At 36.7% G+C, this 11,254-nt stretch overlaps 2 protein-coding genes across 2 annotated transcripts; both read right to left on the bottom strand.

Moving 5' to 3' along the window:
• Positions 1-1,669: 1,669 nt before the first annotated feature.
• LOC111476446 (E3 ubiquitin-protein ligase RZF1-like) lies at positions 1,670-3,232 on the bottom strand. The gene is made up of 2 exons (XM_023120105.1): positions 2,130-3,232; positions 1,670-1,737 (listed from the first exon to the last, which is right to left on the bottom strand). Exon 1 carries the CDS (start codon positions 3,118-3,120, stop codon positions 2,143-2,145), a length of 978 nt encoding a protein of 325 aa, XP_022975873.1. The 5' UTR covers positions 3,121-3,232; the 3' UTR covers positions 1,670-1,737; positions 2,130-2,142.
• A 4,615-nt stretch (positions 3,233-7,847) lies between these two features.
• Positions 7,848-10,319, bottom strand: LOC111476883. The gene is made up of 3 exons (XM_023120735.1): positions 9,131-10,319; positions 8,290-8,518; positions 7,848-8,195 (listed from the first exon to the last, which is right to left on the bottom strand). The coding sequence occupies exons 1-3, from the start codon at positions 10,024-10,026 to the stop codon at positions 8,031-8,033; spliced, it is 1,290 nt and encodes a 429-aa protein (XP_022976503.1). The 5' UTR covers positions 10,027-10,319; the 3' UTR covers positions 7,848-8,030.
• Between the last annotated feature and the right edge of the window lie 935 nt (positions 10,320-11,254).

The following is an 11,254-nucleotide window of genomic DNA, read 5'->3' as shown; positions in this document are numbered from 1 at the left end:
TGTTCCTATAAGGTCTGTACACTTTACTAATGCCTGTGGTTCGTACTAAGTTTTTTTTTTAGGTCTGAAGAGAAAAAGTCTATGTTCATATATTTATATTGCGATATGATTCATGGTGCATTTTAGTCATGCAGTTCTATCTGCAAGCCTTGGTTTGGGTAAAGGAGGTCTGAGAATGGCTCCCGAGGAAGCATTGGGCAAGAAACTTAAGGTTAGAACTAGCATTTTCAGGGAAATTCGGGCTGTGTGATAATTCTTTCACTTTATTTTGTTAGATCTTGCACGGGTTCATTTCTCGAAAATCATGGTGTTACGGACAAGAAGTCTAAGGCAGTTGCAGGTAGTATATGAAGCTTATGCTTATAAGCTATACAGTACAAAAAGATAGGGGAGACATAGTAGAGTAGGACTGAAGAACTGGATATCTAGTTTTGCCTTTTAAGTTCGTTTCATACTTCCATAGGCGAATTCTTTTTCCCCACCGCTTTCTAGGATTTTGCCAACCTGTGTGTTGCTAAATAATAGTTGATGGTCCACTGATTACATAACTACTTAATTACATAACTACTGGATAGTCTGACCATAGTTATTCGAGGATTGTTGGAGTCTCACGTTAACTAATTAAGGGGAAGATGATGGGTATATAAGTGAGGGACATTGACTTCATTGACACGAGGCCTTTTGGGAAAACCAAAAGTAAGGTCATTAGAGCTTATTTCCAGAGTAGACAATATCATACTAATTGGGTCGTTCCTAACATGGTATCAGAAGTCATGCTTAACTATGTCAATAGAATCTTTAAGTGTCGAATAAAGAAATTGTGAGTCTCGAAAGTGTAGTCAAAGTGACTCAAGAGCCGTGAAGGATGTACTTTGTTTAAGAGTTTATGAGAAGGAGTCGAGCCTCAATTAGGGGAGGCTGTTCAAGGGTTCAAGAGAAGAAGGTCTTAGAGGAGGCTCTGTGGTGTACTTTGTTCGAGAGGAAGATTCTTGAGAATTATTGGAGTCCCACCTTGGTTAATTAAGAGGAAGATCATGGTTATATAAGTGAGAGAGACTAACTCCATTGGCACGAGACTTTTTAGAAAAGCCAAAAGTAAAACCACGAAAACTTATGCTCAAAGTGGATAATATTGTTCCAATGTGGAGTGTGGAGGGTCATCATTCCCAACAACATCAAACCTGTACCCAAACATCCTATGCAAATGTGGAGAAATGAGCATCCTAACGCCAACCTTCAATCTACCAACAAGGTAAAGACTTAGTAACCTTCAATCATTTACATAGAAATTCTTTAGTAAGTGTGGTATTATCATTGTTCTTCGTGCATTTACATGTTTTTATGCTCATCGTTGAATATTTTTTGCATGAGATAGTATAAATTGGGGAGAAATCACGACATCCTGCCAGTGCTTAAGAAAATCTTTTTAGTTTATGCTTTCAGCTAACACAATCTGCTATAAGAAATGGTATATTTTGGAAGCTATTATCTTTGAAGACAGACCCATTTCTGCAGATCAAAGAGACGAATCATCTTATCAGTGCTTGGCTGAAACTGTAGATAATGAGAAGCTATTTGAAAGCAGGCAGTGGAGTGGCATCATGCCAAATTCATCCTGGTAATGAATCTAATGATTATGTTCGTCTTTTCCAGCGTCTTCTTATATGAGCTCACGTATTTACATTCCTAACGAAGAAAAATCCAAGTTATTTGCATTAGAAGGGCTAAGGAAGAGAGGTACGATGAACCACCCCATGAATAGAAATACTTTATACTTTAGCTATGTTCTTTTTTAATCAAATGTTAATTTCCCTTATGAGAATCTATTACCCCCACCTGCCTTATGAGGATTAACTCCTTCTTTCACAATGTGTAGAACAGGAAAATTCAATTGCCTTAGTTCGTCTTATGAGGATTAACTCCTTCTTTCACAATGTGTAGAACAGGAAAATTCAATTGCCTTAGTTCGTTTAATGTACACCAAAATAAAATAAATAAAAATACTGTTTTTTAAGTTTTAAAGAGGGTATTAATAAAAATTTGAAAAAATTAAAGGGTATTTTCTAATAATTTAAGATATTTATTTTTAGAAAAATGGGAAAATTAATAGATATTTTATTAATTTTTATCCCATAAAATAAATTAGACATCACCTGGATGAGAAGAAGCATTGAAGCGGTTCGGTGGACTTGAAGGACTAATCTGCCTATACCTATTCCGAAATAGCCAAGACACCAACCGATTCCACCACCTGGTACATGCTCTCCCGATCCGTACTTCAGTTTCAGAATTCCCCGCCGCTCCATTCTCCGGCGGCAATGGCGGTATCTCTTGCCTACAAACTGGGCAAGAGTTGTGAAGCCGAAGCCACGGAACTATGCACTCCGAATGGTATATATGCTTACAGCTCAATTCCCTTGCTTCTCCCCCCACCTCAAACTCCTCCTTACAAACTGGACAGTGCGAGTCGTTCTTCAGATGCTCCGCCGCTATCTTCACCGTCGGTATCCTCTCGATCGCCTCCTCCCCTGCAGGCGGCGGTCCTGGCCGGTCGTTCTGCGTCAGGTCTTCAATTAATTCGTCGAGTCTTGGCCCGGTAAAGTAGTCTCTTGGATTGGCTCTCCGAGGTATTATGGGCTGAATCGGCTGAAACTGGTCGGGGGGACCGAGAACTATGACAGTTCGAGACTGGTTCGGATTTGGGGGTTGTCGGCCGGAATTGTCCCTCTCGTCCAGGCTTCGACTGCGCCGTCGTGTTCGCCAGTGCAGCCATTCGTCTCCTTCCGGATCGCTAAATGATCTCCTGTCAAAATCGTCGAACCTATGCAGCGGTGGACGGCGGCGGTCCGGGTCTGGGTGTCGGTAATTGAAGAGACGAACCGGTGGGTCTAGCATTAGTGAGAGAGCTTCGAGTAAACGAGTCTCCGGTGAAGGATCGAGTTCGGGGAGGGGGAGGTGGACCTCTTCAACGAAGTGGCCGAAACAGCGTGGGCATGTGAGGTCCGACGGTTCTGCGGAGGCGAGGGTGACGGTCCGATGGCATTGGTGGCACCAGTAGAGGTGGAAGGTTCTGGCATGGCGGCGGTCGTTGGTTGTGTGGGGAGGTGGGCTCAAAGCCATGGGTAGTTTTGTTATATTATGAAAGGATTTGGGAAAGGGAATCGGAATATGGGAAGATTTTATATATCGGAAAACGATGGGAGAGGACGGGAGAAAGGAATGGCTTCCTTGGTTTGCAGAAGCAATTCCGACAGCCGCCATTTCTGTATTCTGAGGTTTGTTTAGTTTCAGATTGTTTCGTGCAGATGAAGACAAGGATGAGTGTTACGAGCTCCTTCTCTCTTTTATTAATTTTATTTATTTAAATTCTCAGTATTTCAAATATATTTCTTCACTCACATTTTATAAATCTGACTCAAGACCTGAACATATATGGACCTTATTTCGACCTCTAAATTTTTCATGACTGACTTGTTCACTTAGTTAGAACGAGTGCTGCACAATTGCTATCCCGCTATTGTAAGAGTGTGATTGTAACCAGTAAGGATGATTATTCTTTGTTGAATATGATATTCATTCTCTTATAAATTAACATCGAGTCGACTCGATAGTATTATAGGATAGGATAATATAATGATTTGAAATGAATTAATCATACTATATATATATATATTATAGATTAATAAAAAAAAAAAAAGGATGGCACCCGTGGAGCCTTTTTGGGCCGAATCTTTCTCAGGATGGCAACTTTTTGGGCTCAAAGTTGTTATAGTTCGGCCCAATTGTTCTAATACGTTCCGATGCCTATTTAAATTAAAAATAAACACTTTTCATGTATTTTTAAATTTTAAAAAGAATAAAAACTAAATTAGATGTTACATACGAGACAACGGCCTTGTGGGAAATTAGACCGGGAATGGGGGAGGGAGTGGAGAATATTTTTCCCCATTAGATAAATGGGGTCAGGAACGGGATTATATTCCCCGTCCCCGTCTCTGTCCCCGTCCCTGCCTATCTTAATATAAATATTATTTACAACACACCAAATATATATTCTCCAAACCCATTTTCTACAAATCTCTCGTATGGAGTTCTCCCTCTCGATCCCTGCAAAAATAAATGAAAATTTTTGTGGGGATGAAAATGAAATAAGTGGCGGAGAAGTCTTTCTCATCTCCGCCTGCTCCGTGGACAGGTGTGATGTGTGTATATATATATAAATAGAGGTTTCTTCACCAACTCCGTGACATGATGGTGAGGACTAAAATGACACATAATAATGGTTTTTGGTGGTTCACCTTCCAATTATTTTATTTGAATTCACACTCATTTGACATTTTTGTTTGTATGGTTTGATTTGGTTGAAGACATGACTTTGTAACATTTTGATTGTATTCTCAACATGCCATTGTGTAGAAGTTAATGTGACATGTTTGACCCGACTACACTTTTTTTTGTTCAACCAATAAATACTAATCAAGAGATGGAGTGTTTACTAGGTCATTGATCCGTCATGCTATGAAATACACGACTTCATTATCTATAGGATCGAAAGGTTGAGTGAAATATAGTTAATTCGAGCATAACTCAACTGAATAAGATATGCTCTCAACCAAAACGTCAAAGGTTTGAATTATCTACATTATTTAATTTTTAGTTAAAAAATAAAGTGAATAAATATAGAAAAACATTTTTTTTTTTTTTAAAACTTTAGTACACAGACATACCAGTTATCACAATCTCATTCTGTAAAGACTTTCAGTGCGATTGTCTCCGACTCTGTTCCTCATAAAATATTATAGAAAATAGTGACAATTTTTTTTTAAAAAAAAAACACGTTTGAAATCAATTTTAACACGGTGTGTATATATATATATATATATAAACACATCATCATAGATCATAGATTTTGTGTAAAGAATGATATAAATGAATGATTATGAATGCAATTTGAAGTTTGTGTATGGTCGGCTTTCAAAGGTTACAAAGTCAAAATATAAGTCTTATTCATCATTTAATTTAATCAAAAGGAAAAGGAAAAAGACCCTTGATTTTCTTTTAAAGATACAAAATTAAATTTGGAATCTTTCCTTTTTGTATGTATATTTCGAGACATTTATTATTAGTGACACGATCTCGTGTGTGTTGGAAATGACTTTTAAATTTGTATATATTTCTATATAAACTTCTAAAATTTCTATATAAGCTGTACTTTATCTCTATTGGTTTGAGTTCTTTTGTGAAAGTACAAAACAAAGTCATGAGAGCTTATACTTAAAATAGACATTTTTGAAAAATTTATGGACTAAACTTGCAATTTTACCATAAAGTTACGAACAATTTGACGAACATGAACACAAATGCTAAAAGAAAAAAAAAAGAAAAAGAAAAAACAGAAGGGTAATTTGGGGAATACAGCCCAAGTTGCTTTCAATCCCACCTGTGTTGCTAATTTCTTCGATCATAAAAAAAGGAAGGGGAAAAATAATACAAAAAAACGCCCAAAAACTAGAAAAATTCTCAAATTAAAGAACCTTTCTTACACCACTTTACAATTGTACCCCTTTTTTATTTTATAAATATTTATCCATAAATGAAAAATGGTTGCATTATTGAGTGTTATTGGAATCTGTAAGTAGAGGAAACGACAAAGAAAGTGGATTTTGTAAAGAATCATTGTGGGAGTTTTCTTTTTTTAATTGCATATCAAAATTATTTCTTTTTTATTTGGTGGGTAACAGTCATTTTTAACCAATATTGTTCATGGTCAAATGCATACAACAAAAACCCTATAGCCCCATTAATTGTTTATATATTAGCTCAATAATATAAATTGGTTGCTTATTCTATAGGTGTTAATAGTTCATAGAAAGTTTATTCGGAACAATTCTCTCGTTTTTTATGTCTTAAATGAGACCGATTTGAAATTAGGTACTAAATTTGTTACCGTCTAATATTAAAATAAAATATTTTAAAATTCATTTTTTGAAATGATAATTAGTGTATTATTTATGTTTTGATATTAAAATAATTTATTTTGAATTACATATCTGATTATGAAAAAAAACCAAAAAAATGTAAAAAAAAAAAAAAAGAGAGAGAATCATAGAATAATAAGAAAAATGGGGAAAGTGGAAGAAGAAGTTGGAGAAAGAGACGGCAAAAAATAATGCAAAAACACAAAGAACACTCGCAGACAGTGCCTGTCTTCCTCCATGTTTGCATGTTTTGAGTAGACAGTGTTGATGGTGAAATTTAAGCTTTGCAACAACACTTAATGTTTTTTTCTCAATAAAAAAAAGGCGTAGCTGATGAATCATTATGAATATATAAACTTCGTGACCCGAACACGATTGGTACCGATCACACTAAGAGCTACTAGATAGCAAGAGAGGCCGAACAATGACAATGCAGAGGTTGTCATTGAGAATTAAAAAAGGTCGTAACCACGAAAATCTAATTCTTAAGCTTCTCCTTGTAACATGTTTTTGGAGTTGTCTTCCTCATTCCCCACCTTTTCTTTCCTCTTTCCTTTATCCTTCTTGTTTTTGTTGGACATGCTTTTCTTTGCCTCTTCATCTTCATTCAAATTCACCTTCTCGTGTTTCAAAAGCTTTAAACTTTTGAATTTGCAATCAACTCTTGTTTAGCCTCCAACTTTGACGTTTGTGTTGATTCGATTTTTAAATTTCAAAAACACCTAAAGGGTCTTTAGACTTGTAATTACTTATCATCCAACTTAAAGAAGAGGGGATGAATCTGTTAGAATTAAGAGTTTTTAACCTTTTCTTGATGGAAATGGATTCCATGGATATAAGTAAGATTTGAATGGGAGGTAAGCATTTAAACTAATGAGAATAGTAAGCAAAAAGCAGTTGGAAAGTAAAATAAGTTTATTAAAAAGTCAAATTGAAAGCAAAAGTAAGAAAGAAAAAGATTTTAACTCATGATGAGTTTGAAGAGAGAGAGAGAGAGAGAGAGAGAGAGAGAGAGAGAGAGAGAGAGAGAGTTTTATTGGTAGAAAAGAAGTAATCTGCACCATCAGACACATGATGGAGCCATGTGCTATGTGTAAAAATTATGACCAAAAGCTACCATATTATCCCATGGGACAGAATCATGGCACATGCCTTCCTCCCATTGGCAACATAAAAAATCCCAATTTCTTCCCTTTTGTCCCCCAAAATTCAAGATAATTCACATCAACTTAGGTGATGCGTTCCATTACAATTTTATTCAGGGGTAAATTAATGAGAGTAGTAATCCCACATGGGTTATGATGTACTTTGTTCGAAAGCTCCAAAGAAAGAGGTCTCAAAAGAAGCTCTATGATGTACTCTATTTGAATGAAGGATTATTGAGAGTAGTAGTCACACATTGACTAATTGAGAAGTTGATGGGTTTATAAGGAGCATTATCTATATTGGTACGAAGCCTTCTGTCAAAACCAAAAGCAAAACCACGAAAGTTTATGCTCAAAGTAGACAGTATCATACTATTGTGGAGATTCGTGGTTCCTAATAGCCAATCCATCTGAGTTTTGTTCATACTTGGAATATAAAAACCTTTTTTCAAACAAGTAAGAGCATGAGATTTAACCACCAACTAAAGAGATTTGAATGAAGTTAGAATTATTTCTAAAGTCAAAAGGTTTAAGCTACATTGGCTACAAATTTCCCCTTTTTGCGTCCACCTACCCTAAAAAAATAATGGTATTATGGTGTTTGGGTTTGAATTTGAGACCATGGAATCATTTAAATGAAATAATAAGGAATTCTACGGATAGAGATGGCTTGGCTTGATGATACAGAAATAGAGATCAAGGTATATAGCTAGGGACCATTGAGTGTGGGCAATAGAGTTGAAATCTACAGAAACAGAGACCAAAAAGTGCTCTAATTCATTAATATACATAGAATGTACAAGTTGAAGAGTGATGATGATACATACTTGAAAACACCTCCGGTGAGTTTGCAGCCACCAGGGTATTTGTTTTTGCCTGCCTTGTAAAATTAGCAACAAGCAGAGACTTACACATCCAAATCGCAGAACTTACCATCCATTCGATTTTGAACGGCTTTGATGGCTACGACTCGGGCCGCGGTGGCCGATCTATTAGCAGCAACCACAGCTTTATTCACTTGTTCATCCAACCGGGGAAGGTTTATAGCATTCCTTGCTGCCTTTCTAGATGCCTGCAGTTTGTATAAACATGATCACAATCACCTCAATTCTCATAAAGAGCTACATTTCTCACAACAATAGTGACTAGTGATCAAGTAGGTATACCTGAACAGCTTCGACAACAGCCTCACTCAGCGGTGAGAGAGGCTGCTTGAGGCTGCCAGCATCCCATCCCCCGCATTTGGATTCGCTGTTTCGGAAGGTATACGTGCCATATCCTTGCCTTTGGCCTTCATGCCACGATCCTTCGTAACAATGGCCGTTCGCGAAATGGTAAATTCCAAAACCATGTACTTTGTCCCCAAAGTATTCTCCTGCGTATCTATCTCCATTTCTACAGCACAGGCAAATGCATTTTGGGATTGTAATTAAATTTATGTACCCCCAACTGGAAACCAGCCAGCTAGTTTATCAGTAAACCAACGACATTTCAGCGCTATATGCGTAAAGAATAAGATAATTAATGACATGGGTCATCAAGGAGCAGCCCATATTGCAGCTTAAAGTCAAATTGAGCTCACAATCTTCTATTACATATTCCATATGCAGATTTGAAAATATTATGCACAGTCAAAGAGGAAGCAAACTCCAAACAGAGAGGTTTCTTTGATTTAAGTAATAAGATAACCAAATCGCTTCAGAACCCAGATGTTCATAAAGCTAGAACAAATGAAGAAACACCCTGGAACAAGATGACCATAGTTACCAATTCTAGCAAGATTACGTTTATACAAAGATAATCAACCAGATTCCTTCCATAAATGCAACCAAATTGAGCTTAGATACAACGCCCAAGACACCTTACAACCAAATTTTTGGGCTCAGATATTTCACTGTTGTATTAACTGCAAGCAATCAAGATCCAAAAAGAGCAAACAGATGAAATTCAAGCACGCGAAAGTTTCAGGGAAACCATTTAGAGCTCAAAAATCAAGAAGAGACATACCTGAAATAGTAAGATCCAAGACCATGCTTAACGCCGCGGTGGAACTGGCCAACATAGCAGCTACCATCAGCGCAAGTCTGAAGCCCAACGCCATGGCTTTGGCCATTACACCACTCACCGGCATAGTAATCCCCAGTGAAGAACTTATAGACTCCAAATCCATGTCTAAGACCCTGTCGATACTGACCCCTGTAACGACTCCCCTTCGCCCAGGTCTCAACCCCATGGCCATCGTACCTCCCATCGACCCAATCTCCCTCGTATCTCCCACTTAGGAAATAGTTATAAACCCCACTTCCATTACAACTCCCGTTGTGAAATTCTCCCTCGTAGAAATCACCATTGCTATAGAACTCTACCCCCTCTCTGCTAATTTTTCTCTGATTTTGGTTGTCGTCTTCGGCTCCGTTCGAATCACCAATGTACCACTGAATCGGAGTCGAATCCGTCCTGGAGAAACAGAATCTCTTTGCATTTTCTTGCCAAGAATGCTTGATAAACGAAAGAACATGTAAAATTAACCCCTTATTCTTGCTCACAAATACAAGCATAATAGCAACAAAAATCAGAGCCAACAAGCAAGCGGACGGGAGTAGCCCATCCTTCTTCAGAAAGAAGAACGCAATGAGCAAAGAGAAGAAGGTAAAGCAAACAAGCAAAGCCATAGCAAGAACACGGTTCGCAAATCGGTTCAATCCGGCTCTCGATGACGAACTGGACCTACGAGGCTTCTTAGGCCTCTGCTTCTCTTCATCATCATCCTCTTGATGGATGGCGATGAAATCCTCCTCGGTGACGGACGATAAACTATGAACAGACGTTCGGAAAGTGGGTGACGAACGGAGTAACGACGACTGAGTCCTTGTAAGCTTCAACTGACTTTTCTGACCATCCATTACGAGCCCGATGAAGACCGAATCAGAATCCGAATCTCCGAGTATCTTCAATTTCGACTTTCCTCCTTCAAAAAAAACTCATATACCTCGAAATACTTGAGAGAAAAGTAGTTCTACCCTCCGCCGGCAACATTCCAGAGCGACGGCACCGGATTAGCAGTACACACAGGGCGAAATTTAGCAAACAAACAAAGAAAAAAGGAGATAAAGCGAAGGAGAAGATTGAAGAAGACGAAGAAGGGAGTGAAGTTTCTTTCGGTTTCCCTCGATTTTGATTGAAAAAAAAAGGATAAAAAATGGTGCGAATCGGAGAAGATGGACCAGGTTTATATATTTATACTGAGAATCCTTGGGTGGGGCCCAGTGAAGACTAGCGTGTAATGTGGGCCGTTGATTATTTTGACGGTCGGATTGAATTGTGCGTCTATTTGGTCTGGGCGGGAAGTTTAGGGTCGTCGGATTAGTCCCGCCTTTGACATATGGGTGATGATAATGATTCCATGTTGGTGATATTGGGTTAAGTCAGTTGCGTCGTGGTCTAATCACCGTTGAATTGGTAATCATGATTTGATCGGACGATCGGGACCACTCTAACCATAGTTGGGCGGATTTTTTGGGGACTACGCTCTCTTTGTTTGTTGAATAGGTAAGCCTAAATATTTTGGTAGATTTCATACACAAATAATTTTTTTTATTTTAATGATTTTTTTTTTTTTTTAAATTTCAAATGCGTTTTTTTTTAATTATTTCTAATAAAACTAACCTAAAATAATATCTTTTACTTAAAAAAATTATAAAAAATACTTTTAACCTTGATTTTGGACCAATATTTTTTAAAAATATATTTTAAGTTTTAATAGTTTTTAAAAAATACTCTTAAATTTTTTTAAAAAAAAATTATTAATATCTTTTTACTTTATAAGAAATTAGTACTATAAAAAAAATAAAAAAACCTATAAAATTTAAAAAATAGCAGTAACATATTTACCTTTATAAAAAAAATGTTCAAAAAAATTATTACCTATTGACATATTATAGATTATCAATAAATATTTTAATGTGACTTTGAAAAGAACACCTCATAAATTATCTATAAATATTTTAATGTTAAAATGTTAAATTTTTTTAAAAATATTTTTAAAAGTTAAAATATATTTTTGAAACTATTTAAAAAGTTGATATTAACGAGTATTTTTTATATATTTTTCAAATTATGTTTTGTTATTAT

This window comes from Cucurbita maxima, unplaced genomic scaffold (assembly GCF_002738345.1).
Source record: "Cucurbita maxima cultivar Rimu unplaced genomic scaffold, Cmax_1.0 Cma_Scf00003, whole genome shotgun sequence".
NCBI classification, from domain to species: Eukaryota; Viridiplantae; Streptophyta; class Magnoliopsida; order Cucurbitales; family Cucurbitaceae; genus Cucurbita; species Cucurbita maxima.
Note: the sequence above shows the minus strand (reverse complement) of the source record. Positions and strands in the feature narration are given on the sequence as shown.